The 23,529-nt window shown below is 40.5% G+C and overlaps 1 protein-coding gene across 4 annotated transcripts in view; it reads right to left on the reverse strand.

Moving 5' to 3' along the window:
* Positions 1 to 402: 402 nt before the first annotated feature.
* OGFRL1 (opioid growth factor receptor like 1) overlaps positions 403 to 23,529 on the reverse strand; it is a 236,517-nt gene continuing 213,390 nt past the window's right edge. The window contains exons 2-9 of one of the 4 annotated variants that reach the window (XM_058661496.1): positions 21,376 to 21,474; positions 20,343 to 20,420; positions 8,939 to 9,025; positions 8,709 to 8,790; positions 6,632 to 6,710; positions 6,466 to 6,532; positions 6,225 to 6,370; positions 403 to 1,293 (exon numbers count right to left, since the gene is read on the reverse strand). In XM_058661496.1, the coding sequence (XP_058517479.1) occupies positions 633 to 1,293; positions 6,225 to 6,370; positions 6,466 to 6,532; positions 6,632 to 6,710; positions 8,709 to 8,790; positions 8,939 to 9,025; positions 20,343 to 20,396 (1,176 nt within the window). In that variant the 5' untranslated portion in view covers positions 20,397 to 20,420; positions 21,376 to 21,474 and the 3' untranslated portion in view covers positions 403 to 632. Of the gene's footprint in view, positions 1,294 to 6,224; positions 6,371 to 6,465; positions 6,533 to 6,631; positions 6,711 to 8,708; positions 8,791 to 8,938; positions 9,026 to 13,390; positions 13,791 to 20,342; positions 20,421 to 21,375; positions 21,475 to 23,529 lie in introns of those variants that run through there. The other 3 variants (XM_058661502.1, XM_004580466.3, XM_036494060.2) reach the window with 3 other exon arrangements.

Consider the following 23,529-nt stretch of genomic DNA (forward strand, 5'->3'; position numbering starts at 1 on the left):
AATGTACGTGATGGCTGGCGGACATGGTGGCTCAGGCATGCGCACGAAGAGAAGGGAAGAGGAAAGGACAATAACACTGTCAGATGAGCCAGGAGGTCAGAGCTGCCCAAGAGCGTCCACCTCATGATCAGAATCCAAAAATAAACATGTTAAAGTGTTATCATAAAGAAGAACCCCAACTACTTTCCAGACGTATCTGTGAAAAACAAACTTTCTTGGAGCTTAAAAGAATTAATGTTAATCAGTTATGACAACACAATGAAACTAGTCTCTCGTTGCTCTTCATAGCATCTGTCATTTCTTGAAAGAACATTTGATCTATCACATATCACATGATTATTTAGATACCGTGAAACTAATTTAAAAGTAATTATATACAGATTTTAAAAACTCACATCCTAATAGCATTACAGAATATATTCATTTATTGGATCTTGTTTTAAAACTTGATATCCAATTCAATATCGTTCAAAATTTTTAAGAAACCAAGCAACACAATGCTTCCAACAAAAATCGCAAACAGATGGTTAAAATCTGAAATGTGACCTCATCTGTATTCTATGGGGAAAATCCCATACTACATATATTTTTTTCCTCCCTTACCTACACTGATTCGTGGGCTTTCTGATAGTTCATTGCGTTGGTGCGTCATCATGACAACTTGTATTGCCAGGATTATCAAGGTCTTCGTTATGATTTTCTCCTTCTTCTTTCTCAGGGGTTGCACTCTCCCTCTTGTCTGTGGGATCAGTGACTGTGTTTTCGGGCTGTGAGTTTGAGTTTTCGCCGTGACTGTCCTTATCTGTGTTTCTCAGCTTGGTACCTTCACTGCTGGTCTCTGAGCTGGGCTGACCCTCTTCTTCCTCAGGCTCCTGTGATGTCACCTTTTTTTCATCCACTGTTTTGTTACTTACACAAGCAGACGAGGAAGAGCTTTTGGAGTCCTTAGATTTTTTGTGCACGGAAGTCTGACTGTTATGACTGGAGGCAGGAGGGGCAGGCATCTTCTGTCCTTTGCTTCCTTCTGATGGTTCCTTCCTAGGTGGTCCCCAGATAAAATTCTCTGAAGGTGTATAATGTTTCTGGGCAAACCTCAGGAGCTTCCTCCTTTCTCTCCTGTCTCTAATTGTGTACACAAAATACTCCAGAGCACTCTGCTTAATATTGGGAATAGTATTTTCCACAAGAGCCTCGTGAAGAATAAATTTTACAAGAGGAGATTTAAAACTTTCATACCCAAGCTCACCAAGGCTTTTAAGAATACGAGTGATTCTTAAATAGTTGTGCTGAGACCTGTAAAAAAAAAAAAGGATTGAATAAAATGAGGGAGAATATCAAGCGGAGGAAAGCAGCAGAATGAAAACTGTTGAAGAAACATTTATTTTATGGAACTGTTAGTCATAAATATACCTTGCAAAAAGTTTTTTTTTTTTTTAAATCTTACTAGGTAACTTTACAATGAATAAATTAGAAGGTAGTAAACCCTTATGCCTCAATGTAATGTCAATCCATGTTAAACCTAAACAGCATGAAATGAATTGCTCTTGTCTTGTTTTTATTTCCTATTAAAAAAACATTTAAACTTATTCACACTAATGTTGAATTTTTTTCATTAAAAAGAGCACTTATGTAGAACACATGAATGTACACAGGTAACCATTACTGAATAAACACAAATTAGCTAATAGTTGAAGGCTGTGATTTACATCACCTGATAAATAAAATCTATTGTATATGTGGAAGAAAAGCAAAGCAAAAGTGTTCTACTTTGATTAATCTATTTCCACAAAGGATGCAAAACTGTCTTAGCAGAACATAAATTCAACCATCAAAACTTGAGCTTCAGATTCAAATTTATATGAGATTCTGTTACTTAGCAGCAATGTAGAACCACAATGCTTTTTAGTAGCCAAAGATGTAAGATAGGAGCCATGTCCTACAACTTGCTGGACTTTCCTTGGAATTGAATGACATGATACATACTTAGGTCATGCGGAATTTAGTAAATAGTAAGGACTTTAAAACTATTATCAATATCCACGGGCCCGGCAGCATGGCCTAGCGGCTAAAGTCCTCGCCTTGAAAGCACTGGGATCCCATATGGGCGCCGGTTCTAATCCCGGCAGCTCCACTTCCCATCCAGCTCCCTGCTTGTGACCTGGGAAAGCAGTCGAGGACGGCCCAAAGCTTTGGGACCCTGCACCCACGTGGGAGACCCGGAAGAGGTTCCTGGTTCCCGGCTTTGGATTGGCGCGCGCACCTGCCTGTTGCGGCTCACTTGGGGAGTGAATCATTGGACGGAAGATCTTCCTCTCTGTCTCTCCTCCTCTCTGTATATCCAGCTTTCCAATAAAAATAAATAAAATCTTAAAAAAAAACTATTATCAATATCCTTATTGTTAAAAGCTTAGTACATATTTTTACCTATCCCTGTTTAATAAGTGACTTCTCTTTAATCCCAAGATATTCTTTCCTCTTTATTCCCCGCTAAATAATTTTAAACCTTATATCTAATGGCCTTGATTCCAAAGATATTTTCTATGAGATCACACTAATATCTTCTCTTTCTACCTCAAAATAGGTATCACAGAATTTGTGCTTTCCAAATGCATTTTTATCATAATTCATAAACTATCTCACCAATCTCACTCATTTAGCTCAACACATGCCTTACTGCACATGTGTGGCCAAATCTTAAAAGAACTTCAACCACATTTATAAATCCTGTATGTCATCCGCAGACCAGGTATTTATTTACCCAATACTGCAATACAACCACAACCATCACTTAACTCTAATGCTTCCTAAAACCTATTTCAAAAATCAGGCATTAAACTTTGTGTAAGCGTTATATTTACCTGCTCTAAGTTTCCAAAAATGTCTTTGCATTTTTATTCAGAAGTAAATAGGAAATTACTTGGGAAGGCTAGAGGATGATGTTAGTAAACATAGACATGGAAGGAAATAGTTTCATGGTCTTATAGCTTAAAATGCAAGGATATTCGGACAAAACAAAAACCGTAAGGATTACAAGTAACAAAATACTGGAAAGACAAACCTGACTGTTGCTATTATCTCTACCCTTCTGGATATTTACCAAAAGAGTGTTATCTTCACATTCAGCCCTGAGAAGCCCAAAGGGCAATCACACAGATAATATTTCTGCTCCGAGTCTGCTTTTTTTTTTTTATAGTTAGGAAATGAAGGGTCTTGTGAGACAATGTAAATGTGGGCCACGTTAAGAAAATCTGCCACTAACAGTAGGAATGATTGGGTTATGTTCATATGGTGTGTATATTTTAAAACCTTATTGACAGGTCCCGGCGTGATGGCGTAGTGGTTAAGGTCCTCGCCTTGCACATGCTGGGATCCCATATGGGAGCCGGTTCTAATCCCGGCAGCTCCACTTCCCATATAGCTCCCTGCTTGTGGCCTGGGAAAGCAGTCGAGGACGGCCCAAAGCCTTGGACCCTGCACCCGCATGGGAGATCCGGAAGAGGCTACTGGCTCGGATTGGCTCAGCTCTAGCCGTTGCGGCCGCTTGGGGAGTGAATCATTGGACGGAAGATCTTCCTCTCTGTCTCTCCTCTCTATATATCCGCCTTTCCAATAAAAATAAATAAATCTTAAAAAAAAAAAAAAAAAAAAAACCTTAGGGCCCAGCGGCGTGGCCTAGCGGCTAAAGTCCTCGCCTTGAAAGTCCCGGGATCCCATATGGGCGCCAGTTCCAATCCCGGCAGCTCCACTTCCCATCCAGCTCCCTGCTTGTGACCTGGGAAAGCAGTTGAGGACGGCCCAATGCATTGGGACACTGCACCCGCATGGGAGACCCGGAAGAGGTTCCTGGTTCCCGGCTTCGGATTGGCGTGCTTCAGCCCGTTGCGGCTCACTTGGGGAGTGAATCATTGGACGGAAGATCTTCCTCTCTGTCTCTCCTCCTCTGTGTATATCTGGCTGTAATAAAATGAATAAATGTTTAAAAAAAAAAAAAAACCTTAATGACGAAACTGCTTCATGAGTCTATGAGAGACATATGGAAAGGTAGATGAGCATTTTTAAATAAAGGACCTATATAACAAAACAGATTCTCTATTTGCAATCAGCGTTGCATAAGCAATACAAGATAAAAAGTCAAGTTAAAATCTCCATACACATGCATCCATTTCTATATACCATTCAATTGCATAAAAGGACAAAAACGTGGAATGGAGAAAATGGTGAACAGAATTCCGGAACCAAACTACAAGAAGCAATTGGGTGTTTCAGTATGTCACAATGAGAAACAAAATGTAAGAGAGAAGAGTGGCTGAAACCCTTCTAGTGTTGTGAATAGCAGATACAATGGGGATGCTGGTATTCCCGAGTCTAGCAGAAGTAAGTATAGTAAATAATTTTCAAACCCAGGAAGAGCAGGTTGGTAAAACGACCACACACAAAACACAAGAGCTGGGAGTCAAAAGGGATTCTGGGATCTAAAACAGAACTCAGTTCTGCTCAGTGATCCAAGCTGATTACAAGTAAAATTGGAAATGCAGCTTGGTGGTTGCTCTACATATTTGAATTCTAGCGTCTGAAAATATTTCAGCACTTCTAGTAACGGTTAATTATCCACTCAACATTATTTCACTTCACTTTGACTCAGTATCTTCCTTCTGTTTACTACAAATATATTGGGTTTCCTGCCTACTCTAAAAACCTTAAGATGCTAGACAGATTAACATAGAGCTAAGTTATGACATCTAAGATTAGATAAGACTAGAACTTAATCAAAGAAGAAGATGGATGTTTTGATTCCACCTTCCACAATCTATTAAAATCTAGTCAATTTTGGGGGAGGGTAATTGCTTCAGAGAGGAAACATATTTTCCAGAAGACTCTGAGACAGTTAATTCACAGCTGGAAAAGCAACAGAGAGACAATGGTGGCAGAAGTAAAAGTAGTTGGATAGGAGAGAGGAGTGAGAATGACAATTATCTCTGGCTCCCACTCCTCTGACTGAAGCCAGGTTATTTAATTAAAACCTGCAGAAACTCTGTTTCCAGGTGTAAATCAGAGGATTTGATTATAAAATCCCAAGGAAGATTAAAACTGAAGGACAAAATTTACTAAGCAAGACTACTATTCCAACGCTAAACAAGTTGGGGAGGAAGGAGCTATCAAATAATAGTAGCGAGCCTGTGAGATAAGGAACTATCAGATTTTCTCCAAAGATTTGCTTTTTCCATCTGCCTTGTCACATGAAGGAAGCAGATAGCCTATGAATCAAAGTTAACTTCATTTATGAGTGAATGAATCTTCTAGTCAGGATTATAAAGTGGTGTGCCCATATCTTCAGTGTTTTAGTACAGTTTCCACCTCAATGATGATTTTATAACTAATAAAGAAAACGGAAGGCTTTTATAACTAATGCGGAAAATGGAAGGTTTAATATTTTCCCAGTTATTTTAACAAAGCAAAATGAATGTTGTAGAGACACAAAAAATTCAGCAAACTGATGTAACGAACAGATTTTTTTTTGGTCTAAGAGCAATTACTTTATTATTTTTTTTCTTAGAACTTGTCCAATCCAACCCATTATAATATGCTAAAAAGTGCTTTAAAGCTCTTGGTATTATAGGCCAGCAGTCCTAAGTCATCATGTAACATTTTTAAGAATTAGGTTACACATGAATAAGAATTTATTAATGAAATTTATAAATTTTCAAGTACAAGAATACAGAAACACAGACAATTTTCCTTCGGATTATTATATTTTCCTTCTTTGGTAAAAAAAAAGCACAGGTGTATCTCATTTTTATTACATGATTTTTAATCTAATTAATAATTTGAATCTAGAAGACACAATGTTTGAAGATGCTAGGAACAGATGTCACCCACCAAAGCATGCTGCATTCTGGGGGGGACACAAGAAGCTAAATCTAAGCAATATACATAAATGCCAAGAAGAAACATGGCATAAAAGGGGTGAGAAGTCACATTTGGCTGTGAGCTATGGGAAGGTTTCAAGGGAACAACAGCTTTCCAATTAAAATAGCTGTGCTTCTACATGGAATTTCATTCTTTCAATTTTTTTTTCCTCAAGAAATAGAATTGAGAATAACATGCAATGGTTTCTGAATCCAAATTCTTGGCTCCATTCAAAGTTTTTCCTGTGTTCTATAAAACACTCCAGCCATGGGAAAATACTGTGCTGGCCCCGAATTTTTCACAGAGGCCTTACTTACTCATTGAGATGCTGAAATCTTTCCTGCCAGTTAACTGCCCGAGCAACATTTCCAGTCTTATCAATCAGTTTTATTCCAAAAAATTCTAGCATCATTTTATAAGCCAGAAGGAATCTTCTAATTGCTTCTTTTGTTTTTTTGAATTCCTAATATGGAAACAGAAAAACATTAGCTGAAATGATTCAGCAGCTACCACAATGGCAACATAAACTCATGTCGTGTTAAATGAAACAAGCATTACCTCAATTTCATATGTAGTTAGTTCTTTTGCATAGAAGTTCAAACCTTGTTCTCTCAGTGGAAAAAGCCTATTTTAAAAAATAAATAATTATTTTTCTATTAACATTGTCTGGAAAATATGCATGATTACAAAAGACATGGTTCAATACAGATAATACGTAACTGACCATTGAATGTAAGTATGGTTGTGCTCCAGTTTTTCATAATCTCCTTTCCATTTATTTAGAACTTCTTCAATGTAAACACCTAAGTATTAAACATTTAGAAAGTGAACCAGACATTTAAAACACTGTGAAGGCATATTACGGTTTGATTTGAGTTTTACATTAAAATTCTTTAACAATTAATAATAGCACTAAAGGATAATGCTTTTAAAAGATTAATTTCCCATATATTCAGTTGCATAGTAAGCCTAATTAAATAAAAAATTCACGGCACCAAACATCACAAATCACAGGAAAGTCTATGGAGCAACGTCCTCTAAAGCAGAGCTTGAGAAATCATGGCCTGCCAGGCATTTTTTCAGGAAAGTTATACTGGAACAGAAGTGTGCAATTCATTTATTCATTATCTATGGATGCTTTTTTACACAACATAAGAGTTGAGTTCTGTATTGACCTGCAATATAGAACTGTCCCACAAATTCTTAAGTATTTACTATTAGCACTTGCACAGAAAATGCTTATTATCAATCTCAGTCTTGGAGGATTATACAGTTCTTTCAGTACCAGAAAGGGTCAAAATGAGATGCATGCCAGAGAAAAAGAAAGGAAGAAAACTCGTGAGGCAAAAAAGGAACAAGAGGTGTAATGCTAAGGGAAAGGAAAAAAGTGAAAGAGAAAGCTCTGGAGTGCATACTAAATGATTTGACAAAACAAATCACATAGAGAGTATACATTATCCAGCTTATTCCTCATAGAACTCTTCCAAAAAATGTTACTATCTTATTTCACTCTTGAGAAACTGGGTGATTTGTTCAAAGTCAAACACCAGTAAAAAGTCAATACAGGAGAACACAAATCTTCCTGGTTCCATAGAACAAGTCCCTTTCAGCAGATGGCTTTGTTCTTCTACAAGGAAACCTATAGCAAAATGCTCAGATTCACCAGTCTGTCAAGGATCTTATAATTAATGAGTGGCCATTTAGTCAACTCTCAGAACAAAACCCACAATATTTCCCTAAAATAATCCATCTCACTCTTGATTTCCCCCAAAAGGCTATTTTAGAATTGTTTCTAAGCGTTAACTCCCACGCGGAGCATGTCTCCGCACACAGGACAGGCCTTCCTCTCCTGCCTTTTACATCTAGCCTTTCCATCACCTTCCTCAAATTCACCAAAGAATGGGAGGTTCTCCCACTGCAAAAGCCATGCAAACCAGGACCCTCATTCAATGACTCATATTACTGTGGGTCTGGCTGTTTCCACTGACAGCAAACAGCAGGAAACAGAGATATCTGATAATTTCACACAAATAAGGATTTAAAGGAAAGAAGTTGGTGTCGCTGGTTTGACTTGAAGAGGCCCACCATGAACCACATACTGGTACTTTAACTGAAATAAACCCTTTGTGGTGAACTGACCACAGCAACTGCATCCTCCCCCTATAGTTTTGGAAAAGAAGGTTGCAAGGGTAAATGCAGAATTTTAAGGAGAAACATTAGGCAGTTAGGAGGAGATCTACTGAATAAATGTACAGTTCTCCTCCTGAGATACTACAACACTGAACTATGATTGTGGTAACTTCTGGACCCTCAAATCTGAAAATTGGCAAGAATTCTAAATACAAATAGTATTTTTCAGTCATATTCCATGTAATTTGGAGGCATGGCACAGGGGGAAAGAACAGTGGACAATCTAAAACCTATATACAACTGTCCCTCAATTGATTGACACGGCAGGTCAGTCATTTAAGGTATAAGTTTCAGTGACCTAATTTTTAAGATGAGAAAACTGAATTTGATCTCCTCTACTTTAACTTAATTATCTAAAATTCCATATCCCTGTAAGCCCCTTCTTTTTTCCTCTCATAAAGATGCCCTTACTACTTTCCAGATAATAGCCACGATAAACTGCTGGCGAGAAGGTACCACCAATCCACAAGAATGCCTCCAAAGTTTACCAAGCAGGTGCTCACAACTTTACTGTTTATGACTAAAAAGCCAACAATGTCCAAATGCACAAGATCTACTAACCATGGGAGAGTATGACAGTCTGATTTTTATCAAGGTAGCAGATTACTCACCATCTGGCTTAAATGGAATTTTATTCTTATAAAAACGAAGATTGCTCAAGTCATTTTGGTATCGAATATCTTTGAAATTCTGCTGGAGGAAACAAGAAATCAATCTCCAGAATATGGAAACACAGAAAAGTAACAGAGGCTTCTCTTGTGTATTTCCTCATTGGCACCATAACATATGAAAAACAGAAGGGAAATATTTTACATTTTAGAAAAAAAATCCATATTCATACCGGGTATTGATGTCGGTATTTGTACAAATCCCTTGCAGCATAGAAACTTCTCTTTGGCTTGGCAGTGGCTTCAGTAGAATCACTACCCTGAAATAAAATATAAAATTCTGTTTACATGTCAAAGCAAGAAAAATTGATTGAGGAATTTCCAGAACAAACGTAAAATAATGATAACCCATAAAGAAAACTGCAAGCACATACATTTTCTCAACTTGTCCAGAGCCAGCAATGGCAAGCAATGGGTTCCTGCCATATGTAATGCTGGCACTCCATACTGGAGCCTTGTTTGGTGTATTGGTTGTTCCAGTTCCAATTTAGCTCCCTGCAAAAGCAGCAGAGAATGGTCCTTGGGCCCCTACCACTCACTCAGGAGACCTGGATGTAGTTCTGGGGCTTCTGGGTTCAGCTGTTTGGGTAAGAACCAGCAGATGGAAGATCTAGCACTCTTCCTGCATTTTAAATAAGTAAATAACTAAAAATAACTAAATAAGTAAATAACTAAAAATTCTCAACCTGCCATATTAATAAAATATTATCTTAAAAGTAATGATCATTAGCAAAATTTGTTGGCACCCTGCTTTAATTTGTACCAAAAATATCCAAAACTATATTACTAAACAAAAACTTTACTGTTCACCAAAGGCCCATGGAATTCAAGTTTTACAGATCAATATTTATCAGAAACAGAAGTTAGAGAAATTCAAAACATATTTTACCAGATTGTGATTCAAGTGAGCCTATAACAAAATTTACTCTAAAATGTATAGTAGCAAAAATCCTACAAAGAAAACTGTCATTTAATTTGCAACATTCAGCTATATTTGAAAGCAAAATATATTTATGAAAGGATCTTAAAACAAATTAAACAACAGCCTTCTAAATGACATCATTCATTAAGCAGAGGGCAGCAAACACGTACACACAAGGCACACAAAAAAGCTGTGAAGTGGAATGAATATCAGATTGAAATAACTCACATGTGGTAACTTATTCATATTATTTAAATTCTAAGTGAAATTCTTACCTATATGTAGTCATTTTTAAAGTGTTAAATGCAGGTCAATTGAATCGACTTGCATTCTCTAACTATATGTACTATTATTAAGTATGAGAAAGAGCTTTTGTGTTCAGTGTCATGTAGAAGGACACTGAGACAGATGAGGATGGTTTAAAAAGCTGCAAAATTTAGAACTGAAGATTCATTAAGAACGTCGTCCCCCAAAACAATATTCACCATCCCGTTCCCCTCACTAGCACTGACAGACTGGCACCCTCTAAGCAATTTTCTCACATCTTTCAAGTGGTGTGATTCTCACTATTACTACAAGCACAGAGCTACTTTAGCACCAGATCCTCCGATGTTTAACATTAGTTACTCTGTCATGTTACATAAGCAAAGTAAAGCATAAATTCTGGCCCTTGCCATCATTATCAAAATAGCTCTGCCTAGCAAGTTTCTGAATCTATTTAGCCTGAGCTCCAACCACAGGAATCCTCAGCTTACATTTGTATAGAAAGCGCTTTACAATTACAAAGCATTTAAATGCAAAGTATTTCATTTGGTTCTCACAACACACCTGGCTTACAAGCATTAGTGTTTCTATCTTCAACACAAGACAATCAGGCTTACAGAACTTGAACCAAACCCAGAGGCCTGCAACATTAGAAGACTTAAAATCCCTGGGTTCAGACCCCAAGTCTAACTAACTAGATTTGAATCAACTTCAACTTTAGTCTTATAAAAGTGAAGGACATACAAATATACAAAGTCTGGTATAATTTCAGTAGCCCAAGACGTGAAGTCAGAAGACTGTGATAAGTTAGAATTCTGCTACTTTAATACTTGTGAGGCCTTAAGTGAATCACTCTACTGGATCTTGGTTTTATCATCTGTGAAATGAAGATAATGATTCATGCCCTACCTATTTCCCAGGATTATTAAGAGGCAGACTGCATCCTCCAAACTCTAAATGTGCCAGCGTCTTCCCATACTCTTTAATCTCTATTCCTTTTCGTTTCTCCACCTTAATTCATTTCACATGCTCAGGGTAAAAACTATATTCTTTAACATATTGTTTTTCTTCCCTGGGTTCTCAAAATTTCCCTCCCTTTTAGATGAGTCTCCTCAGCAAGCAAACACTTATTTATAACCTTAAAATAAGCATGCAAAACCTTTCTTGATTCATAGCTACCTTTAGTGGACACACCTGTATCTTTGCCCCCCTTTCACACTATATCAACACCAACAAAATGCGCATATCCCCTCTGTCCTGATGGCTTCTCCCATTAGGCCATGATTCATTCCACTTAAGCTTTGGTCCTCAGAATTCCATCACAATGGTTCTTTGTGAACACTGAGAAACCTTCCATCCTGATGAACTATCTCTCAATGCTCATATCAGGTGAGCTCCCAGCAGCACGGCCAGCAAATGCTTTTTTCCTTCCTGAAAGGTTGTTAGCACTTGACTTTGAGGAAACCATACTCAACCAGTTTACTTTCCATCATCTGTCTCTGTTATAAGTGTCCTTTTTTGACGTCTCTCCCCCCTCCTCCTTTCCACACCCTGGGCCAGGCTTGGTCATAATTAATGCTCCTTGATGTCCACCTATCTTTCCATGGTAAACCTCTCTGAAGCAGAAGCCGACAAAACCACCAGGTCTGGACCAAACCTCTATTCATAGATATAAACAACTACTCAACAACTCTTCTTGGATGTATAAAGGATTAACTAAATCAACAGAATCTTCCATTTAACCATGAAAGTTGTTTTCTCCTGAGAATTCCCCCTTCACTTGCCCAGGGTTCACTGCAACAAGGATGGTAGCAAGAGAAACAGTGAGTAGTCAATCCGGAACACACTTTAAAAGGAAACCTTGGAGTACTTGCACAGGTCAACTAGAGGAAGACTGGGCAAAATGGAGTTGAGGGTCTAAAAGCAAAATCAAAAGTACATTTCGTCAGGAGAAATGGTGATTGCAGGTAATGATAACTAGAAAAATTAATCATTACATGGGAAAGATTAATCATTACAAGGGAGCAGAGAGGGTTGGTGTGGTCAGTTCATTAAAGATTGCAATCAAATTGACTGAAACATTGATTATTACACTGTAGCATATGAGAGCACTCAAACCCTTCATGGAAAGTGAAACTTAAAGCTAAGCTTATTTTTGTGTAAAAGTCTTCCATCTCATGCATAGTTTTTTCAAATTGTAAGTTTCCCACAACTTTTTTGAAGACTCCCTCACACTAGTCAGGCCTGGTGGGTGGGGCTGAATCTTAACTGGTATATTCTGGTACTGCAAAGTTTTGTAGAAGGCTACCTGAGAGACAAGTGAAAGGGGAAACAAAGGAATACAGCATCTAATACTCTTCTGCAGTTGAAAACAAAACAGCACAGCAGCAGCAAACCGGAGTCCGATGGCGAGAGAAGGGACACTCAGGATTCCAATGGGTCCAAGGCTGATGACACACATATTTGGGTCGGCACCATTCTCTTCCTGTATGATCTTGGACAAGTTTCTATTGTAAGCCTCAGCTGAAGCCCACCCTTGCCCCCCCTCCAACCAAAATGAAAATTTAGAACAGTAGCCCCCTCCCTAAAATTACGGCTCATTTCAATCCCATGTTTAACCTAGAATCTGCACTGACTGTAGAATTCCTCTCTCCTGAAGCAGAAATGATCATCATAATGCATGAGGAAGAGCTGGCTCTAATGTTCAGGTGGTGACGCTGGTCAACCCAAGGCGCCATGGGCTCCACGCTCAAGCCCCACAGCTGGTGAAGGGGAGGACCAAACCAGTGCCACAAACCTTCACTTCTTCCCAGGAAAGCACTACCCGTCCTCCTTTTTGACAGCCTGATTACAGAGGGCATTCCGCTCTTTTCTAACCTCACCTGCAAACCCTATTAAATGATTTAAGCACAACTGGATCAACAAGTCTTCCGATGACAAGATTTTTGAAGTGCCCTCAACTTGAGGAAAGGCCTTTTGGAGGTAAGCACTGGGGCTTTTAAACTTGGCTTCCAATAGCTGTAGACCCCCTTGGAGGAGCCAGAACTGACCGCTTGACAAGTGCAGTCTTAGTATTAACACGCACTAGACGGTTTTTCACAACGCTCTATTTTTAGACAGGTTCCTCCCACCCCAGCTTCGCTTCCCCCAGCCGCGCCGCAGAGAACACGCGTCCAACTTGGGTTCTGCCTCGGGGACTTCCCGTTGTGCCCAGGGCCAGGCCCCAGGCGGCCGGGAAGCTCCGGGCCACCGCAGGCCCTCGTCCGGCCCGGTGGTGGGGCAGCTGAGGGTGCGGAGGGGTCGTGTCTCTGGGGACGAGCATCCGCGTGGCGCGCCTGCCCTCTGCTCGCGGTGGCGTCCCAGGGCTTGCTCCTCGCCGGGAGGGGGAAGGGGGCAGGGGTGCCCCAGGCCGCCCCGAGGCCACCGCGGGGCCGCGTACCTGCTCGGCGCCCGCCGCCTCTGCGTCTTCGTCCGGCGCGGGGCTGGCGCGGGACCGCCCGCCCGCTCGCTCCGGGGACTGCGCGGGCTGCTCGGGCTCCTGCCCCGGGCCCTCGCCGCCGCCCGACCCCGTCTCCTCAGGCTCGGGTTCCGAGTCCGTCTGCCAGGTGGAATCGCAGTCCTCCACGGTGGTGGGCTCGCGGAAGCTGACCCCGCCGAGCAGGTTGCCCATTGAAGAGGCGGCGGCGGGCGAGGGGCTGAGGGCTTGGGGGCGGCGGGCCGCTGGGCTCGGGGCTCGGGCTGCGGCAGGCGCGCTAGGGCCCGGGCATGGCCGGGCGAGGGCGCTGGGCGGCTGCCTCGGCGCGCCCGCCGCCGCACGGCCTCAGCGCGCCGAGCGGTAGACAGGCACACTGGCGGGGAGGAGCTGGCGGCCCCGGCACCGCCACCGCACACGCTCGAGCCCGCCCATCTGGTTCCTTCTCCTCCCCTCCAGCGGGAGCCCGCGCCGCCCGCAGCCCAGGGTTACGAACTGCGTCTCCCGGGCCCCCAGGCTGGACCCCCCCACCCCGCTCCCACCTTGCCCCCTGCAAGGTCTGCCCTAGGTGTCTTCCGGAGTGGTGATGGTGCGTGGGGGAGGATGTTGAGAGGTGGCTTGAGGGACCCGCCTTTCCCTGCCCCAAGCTGGACCAGAGCTGCCACTGGGGGCTCCTCCTGGCAGAGCGGTGAGAGTGATCCCAAACCAATCACGGGGGGCCAGGACAGGCGTGGACTTGAGGTGGAAGGAGGCATTCCTGTCAGCCCCTTCTCTCCCCAGGCTGATTCAGGAAAATACATAAATTCGCTGCAGGAGCAGCAGCAGACAAAAACTACCCAGCAAACAGGAAACCCAAGCTGCCAGGACTGTACTGAGCTGCCACCTAGGGTCCCTGTGGTCCTGAGAAATCAAAGCTATCTGTCACCTCATCTAAAGAGCAAATATCTCTTGAAACAAAATGGACAGTAACTAGACCACCATATTGATTTGTGGAGAATTTTACTAACGCCCACTCCACAACCCTGCTCTGAGAGGAAAAAAAAAGTCTCAGAATCCTTAGAACAGATGGACTGTTTGCAAAGGATGAATCTGTGGTCCCCTGGCCATAGATGAAAGCAGGCAGGGGGCCACGTCGTGTAACTACTTAGAGGTAAAGCAGAAGGATCAGATGAGTGACCCGGAGAACAGTGACTACAGAAAGCTTGCATTCTGATGTTCTAACTTTCGTGTGTAGAAGAACTTCTTGTATGTATGTCTGGGAACTATGCTTCTCATTTGATAGGAACTCTGTAAACAGGTAGAGAAAATCGCTTAGGTATATGGTATAATTTAACCTCATGTAGAACTGGAAACATAATCCAATTATAACGCCTAGAAGGTGGACTGCCTGGGAGAGCCATAGGTGACTGGTGGGGTGTGCCCCAAAGGCAGTTCTGAGAGGGCTAGTTAGGAAGGGAGTCGGGCCTAGCCACTTTCTGCCCCACTGCTTATAATGTGAGTCTTCCTGTTGTGAACACCATGTTTTTTTTCTGAGAAAAGATGCAAAGCACTGAAGGGAAACACCCACTGGGAGTAACCTGTAGAGGCCTATGAATCTTGTTGGCCACTTCAGCTTGTCCTGAGTAATGTGCATGTTATGATCTGTCTCCTTCATACTCATCTGGATCAACCTTTTGCTTTATTTCTTCTGTATGCTTTTTTGCCTCTATTCCCAGTCCTTAAAACTAACCAGGGGCCTTTTAGTTGATGCACCCTGTCTCTAAACATGTTTACCATTCATGCTGTGTGAAAACACTCATCTCCAACCCGTGAAAAATTCACTCCAACTTATCTAAAACCCACTCTATTGGGTCAAATCAATATATAGCCACATATAATGATCAAGGAAAATTAATCATGGAACCTGTGACTTCTGATGAAAATCTGCCACTCTGAAAAACAAATACTCTTTAATTGTCACTTGTCTGGGTCTCCTAGGCCTGTGTCTCATGATCTGCCCCAAGAAAGCCTAATATGAATCTCTAGCCCAGCTTGATTATTGCCATCAATTTTCCTCACTCACTTTGCAATCACCCTCTACTGGCCTCATCAGACAACAGGGACTGCTTGATCTTGGTTTGGAAACTTAAAAAGTCATCACCAAATAAAACTCTTTACGTAACAGATAGCTTGTTGTAGGTAGCTTGTTGCAGTAAGGGAAAGCAGATACAATATGCAGCATTCAACTGTTGTGACTGGAATCACTAAGTTTAGTTTTAACTGCTTCCTTATGAAATATATTGAAGCAGGGTTAATATGCTATTTATACACAGAAGAACTGGTGAACAAGATGCCCATTCTCCAAGTAACTTGGGATGCAACAGGAAAGCAGGCTGCGTTCTGTGACTAGTTTCTCACCTTCAACAGGTCACGTAACTTTTGAGACTAAATTTCCTCATTTGTAAAATAAGATCAGATTTTATTTAGCTTTGACTTTCTGTGGTCTCATGACTGGGAAAAAGCTCTAAAACAAGCAACAAACTCAAGCCACACAAAAAGACATTTTGGTCACAATAGTTCAGTGAAGAAAATGTGGGGCAACAGCAGGACACATAAATCCCACTGCTCAAAGCTGGAGATTTGATTCATCTTGCACTAGCAGAGGACCAAACGTAGTGCAGAAGTTAAATGTTGTCTGTCCATCTGGCCTAAAGCATTACAGGACTCCTAATGCAGAAACTCTTTTGAGACAGTTGCTGTACCCCAGGTGCACCAGCAGTTGCTCTGGGGGTAAGGAGATTCGAACTGACCATGTATCATTTATTTTCCTCCCATGAAGATATGTAATCAAGGGTGGCCTCAGTGACTTGATTAAAATTAGAATGTGAAAGATATTACGTTCTAGGATTAACCCAGAAAGAACCTTGACTTTTCTGTTGGAGTCACTTGGAAGACTTACTCCTGAGCTACCATGTGAGAAATTCAACTAGCTCAAAACTGCCATACTGACGAGGACACTGGGATAGCCTCTAGTCACTCATCCCAGCAGTCTTCTAGCACTTCCTGCTTGATTCTACTGATTTTTATTGATTTCTGCATACCACTCCACCCACTAGCTAAATATCTTTCAGTGACCTCCATTAACCCTACATGAAATAAAGCAACTACCTCCTGGAGCCTGCTCAAATTCTTGACCCACAAAGTAATGAAATATAATAAAATGGCTTTTACTACAGTTCACTAAATTTTGCAGCCGTTTGTCAGACATCAATAGGTAATGTAACAAAAGTAAGTGTCTGTGAAGCCTGTAGGTATTTGAGCTATAATTAAATATTTTTTCTATCCCTTTTGGCAAATATGCAATTTTTTAACAGAAATGTAGACGATGAGCTAATCTGTACAATGCATTTCCTAAAAACAATTTTACATGACATATTACAACAATCTTATATGACACATTTTAAAGGGTAAATTTAGGGCAATATACTTGTGTGCATTGTATTCAATCTGTGTGTTTAGCAAAGTTAATCCTGAAATCCTCTCTTGTCTAGAGTCTGAACACAGAATTATCCTTCTTTGAGAGAATTCCTGCATCAACAGTGAAGAAACATGTTTTTATTTATATTAAGAAATGATCATTTGACCCAACATCAAGCATATATTAACAATACAGGTGAGCTCTAGTCATTGTTCATACAATGAGTCTTTAAAGAACATTGAACTAAATAATAAATACAGATGAGGAGAAACTATCACGATGGAATCAACCTGTATATATGCAGGCTCTATACTAGTGCCCCAATGTAACTGTGTCCAACTTAGTTGTGAAACCCTTTAAGGGTGAGGCTATCTTTAGTAGAGACTGGTATCTGGCATATCTTGATTTTTTTTTTAACAGTGTTTGGGGGACATTAACAAAGAAGACTCATTTTTAGGTAATTTCCTTTGAGAGCCTTTCAAATAAAAATACGGTATAGATCGAGAGCCCTTTTACTCATCCTCAGGAATTAACTCCTCAGTGACTTGCAGGAAACTAAATTATGGAGAAAAAAAAAATACATTGCAAAACATTTAGAAATCAGACAACAGCTAAAAGAAGTATCTGTAATTAGGAACAATTGCTAGCTAAACTGGCCTCTGCTAGCTCCCATGGGAACCTTATGGCTTTGGACAGGATGGACATTCCTGCAGGAGTCTCCTGTCTTGTCACCTTGACACCTTCATACAGCGGGAATGTCACATGACTTCTCTGATCAGTCCAGCCTGCATGGATATTTTCCAATGTGTCCCTTTCCTAAGATACAAGCTTGTAAATGTATTTTAGTGTACAAGAACCAAAGGTTCTGGTTTCTTTTGTTTGTTTGTTTTGTTTTCTGCTCCTTCCTTTCTGCAAATGTTCCATACTTTTCTTGTAGGATTTTATAGTATGAATACCGCTCCCCAAGCCTACTGTTCTTACATCCCTTGTAAACACCAAAAAAATACTTCTTATAAAAGCCTGCTTTCTGCCCTCTGTAATCTGATTTTTTCCTACATTTTCCTTTAACTTCACAAGCTTTTATTTTCGATGTAATTTGGCTATTATTTCTTTTTAAAAATTCTCTGTTTCCAAGAAGTGACCACCAATTACAGTAATTTCTATATCCTGAACCAAACTTCTCAAGATTGCTTTAAATGAGATTTAGAAATAATATACATAAATCTAGTTCCAACTAAAGTAAACTTAAAGAAGCAAAGAAATTTGTATTTTTATTATTGATACAAGATGTCAAATGTTTTGTTTTCAAATTTTGTGCAACAAATTAATTAAATTCTCTCTCTGACATCCAAACTGCTGTTGAGATTCTGTTGTACCCCCCGGGCTATCAAAAAATTCACATCTAATGGAAAGTAACCGGGTGTCAACACTCTATACTTTAGTTTTGTGTTTGTGCGTTTGGTGTGGTTTTTGTCACTCAGTTTGCTTCACCAGCATTCATTCATTGGTAGGAAAACACAGCACTTTAGGTAGAGTTCCCTCACCCAGAAGGCTTAGAGTATTTTAGGGAAAAAAAGGAATTTAAAAGACACAAAAATAAGAGCCATATTTTTAGGTAACATCCTCATGTGGTAGGCTTGGTTTGGTGGTCTGGGCCTCCACCTGTAACATTGGCATCCCCTGAGTGCAGTTTGAATTCTGGCTGCGTCACTTCAGATCCAGCTCCCTGGTTAGGGCCTGGGGAAACAGTGGAGGATGGCTCAAATCCTTGGGCTCCTGTACTCATGTGGAGACCCAGAGAAAGCTCCTAGCTCCAGCCTTTGGATTGGCCCATTTCTGGCCCTTGGGACCACCTGAGGAGAGGACCAGCTGAAGGAAGATCTCTTTCTATCTCTCCTCTCTGTAACTCTGCCTTTCAAATAAAAAATAAATTGAAAAATTAAAATAAAATACAAAAATAACAGTTATACATGATAAAAGCAATGAAGGTACAGTGAGATCATAGAGATGTGGCTTTCTCTGGACAGTCAGAGCAACTTCTCTAGAGAAGAAATGAAGCACAGGAAAGAAGTTGTTAGCACAACAAAGAATAAAGAAAAGAAAATTTCTTGCCACAGACTGGTGTGGACTAAAGTTTAAGGTGATAATAAGATTAGTCCCTGCAGCCAGAGCACTGAGAGAGTGGCCTTCTGAGGCAGGCAGGGATCAAAGTGTTCCAGAATGGCTGATTTAAGGCATCTGAATGTCTGTGCATTTCTTCTTTCAGAAATAATATTTGGACTCTTTTACAAAAAAAAAAAGGCCCTACTTGTTATTTCTGGTAGAGCTTTTTATTGCTTTTATTATTTATAGTAAGAAAAAATGCAACAGCCAGCATTGTGGCATAGTCGATTAAGCCCCACTGCCTTTGATGTTGGCATCCCATGTGGGCATTGATTCAAGTCCCAGCTGCCCCATTTCTAATCCAGCTCCCTACTAATGCACCTGGGAAAGAAACAGAGGATGGCTTACGTTCTTGGGCTTTTGCACCCAAGTGGGAGATCTGGATGAGCTCCTGGCTCCTGGTGTCTGCCTGGCCCAGTTCTGGTCATTGCAGTCATTTAGGGAGTGAATTAGTGGATGGAATGTCTCTCTCCTTCTTTCTGTCTGTCTTTCCTCCTCTTTATGTACGTCTGCCTTTCAAATAAATAACTTTTAGAAAAAAAAAAGTACAAGGAATAGATGATGGGCCAGACTACACAGACTGGTGCCTTCTGTGACCTTCTTCAAACCACTGATATACTGACTAACATACCAGATTAGTAATGTACTGAATTTTCTACAATCTAAAAAGCGTTTGTTTTAAGATGCGTCTTATTTAAGAGATATTTGAATGTGAAAAATTTTACATTCTAGAATCCTGGTTCAATAAGAAGGAAAGTTTAACATTTTAAAGTACTAATTCATTCCTAAGAAATAGTTTACAGTTCACAGTGAAAATCTAGATTTTTTTCCCAATTTAGAAGCATACTTGTTATTAAACCTGTACCCAAGGAACCTTCTGGTGATTCCTCAGAGTTTCTATCCTTCTCTTTCTCTTGTAAAAAAACCCTGAAGGCAAGTTGTGGGGAGTTCCCTCCAAGTTCTTCTGAGTACAGATACCATTACAAGAACACAACAACACCTACAATAGATCTTAGAACACACTATAAGGAATGCAGGAACATCTGCCACTTTATTCTAGAACTTGATTGCAGACTCAGTGTACCACAGAAATCAAGGTATGTCCTTGACCAAAAAAATCCAAGTTACTTTGCCTAAACCAACCCGAGACTTGAGCCTGGTCTTCTGTAAGGTGGGTATCCTGTTTCACTTTATGTGACTAATTATCAACTTGGGACTCAAAAAATCAGTAGGAAAATGGCATTAAAATATGTTTATTTTGTTTTTAGGTAATTCCTTGGTGTAGTGGGCTGGTAGTACCTTAGTGTGGTGAGCTTGGTGTGGTGGGCTGGCCTCTACCCACAACAGCAGCATCCCATAAGAGTGCCCATTTGAAACCTAGGAAAGCAGTGAAATGGGGGGGTGGGGGGAAACAAAAACAACTTAGAAAGCCCTGCATATTTCTTTTATAGTACATATTTCCATGAACTTTTTGAAGATGTTTCATATTTTACCCAGTTTCCAATGTATCCTTAATAATCCTTACTTCCTGATATTAAGATATTCCTTCATTAAATAAAAGCTCTGGGTGACCAGTAAAACACCATGTTAGACTCTAGGCTGGGTCTTAACAGATATTTGTAGCTTCTGCCTTGGTATCTTAACCTGCTTATGCATGGAAGCAAGTTGTCATGTCAATGAGGATATTCAAGCAGCCTTAGGTACAGGCTCACGAGGAGAGGAACAGAGACCCCCAGCTAACAGACAGCACCAGCTGGCTGGCTATGTGAGTAAGTCATTCTGAAATCTCTGCTGAGTCTTTAAATTACTTCAGCTCCAACTGGCATCTGAAATATAGAAGGTCTCTCCTTCAATGGTGAGGACTGTCCAGCTTAATTCTTGTGAAATTCCTCCTTAACCCCTAAAAACTGAAATAAAATAAATGATTATTTGTATAAGCCTTTATATTTTGGAGTAATTATTACAACTCACTTTAATCACTAGACCATTACCCAGTTAATACTAGTCATCTACTTCATTTATTCCATAAGTTTTTGTTGAACATCTATTTTATATGCCAGGTTGTGTGTTAAGCTAGGGTAAATAGATACACAAAGCACAGTTGTTGCATTTAATCTCTTGGGAACACAAAAGAGTAAATATAAATGACAAGATCCTAGGGAAAAAACACTATCAGAGCTCCCAAAAGAGAATGGCTTCATTCCCATGTCAGGAAGAGAAGTTACTCATTTTATCATTTTGTTTTGGGATGAAAGCATAGCTTGTGTTTCCTAACAAAGTGTCACTATGGTCTGATAGATGCTGGTACAAATATGGTAAACAAGGTACATACCTGCTCTCAAAGTCAATGTCAGATGCTTAATAAATAACATGTTGGGGAGTTACAGGAGGCCATTGCTTTCACATATTTTCACTGTATTGAAAGCAGTTTCTGTAGAATGGTAAAAATAGTAAGTTAGAAAAGAAAGAGGAAAGAGAAGCTGCTAGTGCAGAATATGTATTTTTAAGAGAATTTTAGTGGTTGAGAAAAGGAAAGAGAAAATGAAGATCTTGTCTCTTCTTTTTACCTTCCATCAGCTACACTGGCATTAACACCAGGGCTTAATCTAATGGAACTGGAGATCTATGTGGCATAGCAGAGATGACCAGGTCAAGTCCTACATTTGCAGAACCCTGGGGATGAATAGCTCCTGAAATTCTGCACCAATAACACCTGACTCGTTTTACCCTGGTACCAGAGTCTTGAATTTAGGTGGTTGATCATAAATGATTCTTAGCGGAGATTGGAACAATGATTATGAATTTCAGGGCTGCTTAAAGGCAGTGACATAATGTAAACCTACTAAACACTGATGTGTGGTAAACACTGATGGCTATAGAATTTTTCCAAGAATCCAGCTGTGTAAATAGTGAGAGGACACTGGAGAGGCTGGCTGGTTGCTACCATGGAAGTTAGGATTATGAATGCAGTGAGGTAAAGAGCCTGCCCTTGACCCACAGACTCGGAACTTCTAATTTGTCAGTGTCACTGAGTTGGTCTAAGTTGAGAATGATCATGCATACTGCCTAGCTCTTGAGGTAGACTCTCAAGAGAACAGCTCATATCACTAGAAAGCGGATTCTGGATTCATAATGTAACCAAATAGCCTACTACATACCACTGTCTGTCCAGCAGACTTGGTGAATATGAAATCAGAACAAAGGGTACAACAGGATTGAAGTGTTTAAAGATCTCCAGCTCCCTGCTAATGCACCTGGGAAAGCAGCAAGAAGATGGCCCAAAGTACTTGGGTCCCTGTTACCCACAGGCTTCAGTCTCACCCTGCCCCAGCTATTGCAACCCTTTGGGGAAGGAACCATCAAACAGAAGAAAACTGCTGTCTGTCTCTGGCATCCTGCACCACTCCTAAAGATTCCAGCCTTCTTTTGCATATGATAGGAAGCATAGCAGTATACATTCTACCTACATGGTGTCTCTTAAACTCTGCCTTTTTGAGGATCCATCAGTGATTTGAAACGCTTTATGTATTATTCAGGAAGCATATTATAAATCTATGAGAATCCATACACCAGTGCACCAATCAAGCAGAATGCCAGCAGGATTCTAGCCTGATGGAGGCCTCCTGTTATTTCAATTGCTGAATTTGGTAGAGTTGCAGTGTGACTGGAGAGTAGGGCTATACCATAGAGGAAAGGGCTGGGAATCATACCTATATAGCAATTAACTCTAAGTATTTCCATTTTTAACAACTGGCAGATTTATTTTCAATATCCTTCATGTGTGTGAATACTGTGATCACCACACAGGCTACCTTGGAAGCCTTGGAGTTGCTCCTTCTCTTTGTGCTATTGGCTTGTTCTAATCTGAATCCACTTAATGCTGAGTCAAAATTTAGTTCTAAGGGAAAACTTATTTCTCAGTTCTTTAAGATGCTCCAGTTTTACTCCTACCAATTACCTCAGAGCCTTCTATAATAAGTGATTTATTACAGGAACTTCTCAAATATTTTTAATGAGTAATTAGGTGGATGAGCAAATAAGCCTAACCTAGAGATATAATCATGTGAACTGATAGCTGTTACTTCCATCAAATTTTGTTAGTGAACATAAAATACCACAAAGTTTTTAACTCAGCAACTTATGATTGGTGGCCCTCAATAGCCCATGTGGTTTTTAAATACAACACGTCTACTCTCTGATTTTAATGCCAGGATAGCTTTAGCAATGTGTGAAGACATGAAGACATTGAGAAGAGTGATTTTCCTTTGTGGTCTCAAACATGCAGCAAAAGCTAGTACTTCTTCAATGGTTAATAACTCATTTTTTAAAAAGATTTATTTATTTTATTACAGTCAGATATACAGAGAGGAGGAGAGACAGAGAGGAAAATCTTCCGTCCAATGATTCACTCCCCAAGTGAGCCGCAACGGCTGGTGCGCGCCGATCCGAAGCCAGGAACCAGGAACCACTTCCGGGTCTCCCACAC

This window comes from Ochotona princeps, chromosome 1 (assembly GCF_030435755.1).
Source record: "Ochotona princeps isolate mOchPri1 chromosome 1, mOchPri1.hap1, whole genome shotgun sequence".
Lineage (NCBI taxonomy): Eukaryota > Metazoa > Chordata > Mammalia > Lagomorpha > Ochotonidae > Ochotona > Ochotona princeps.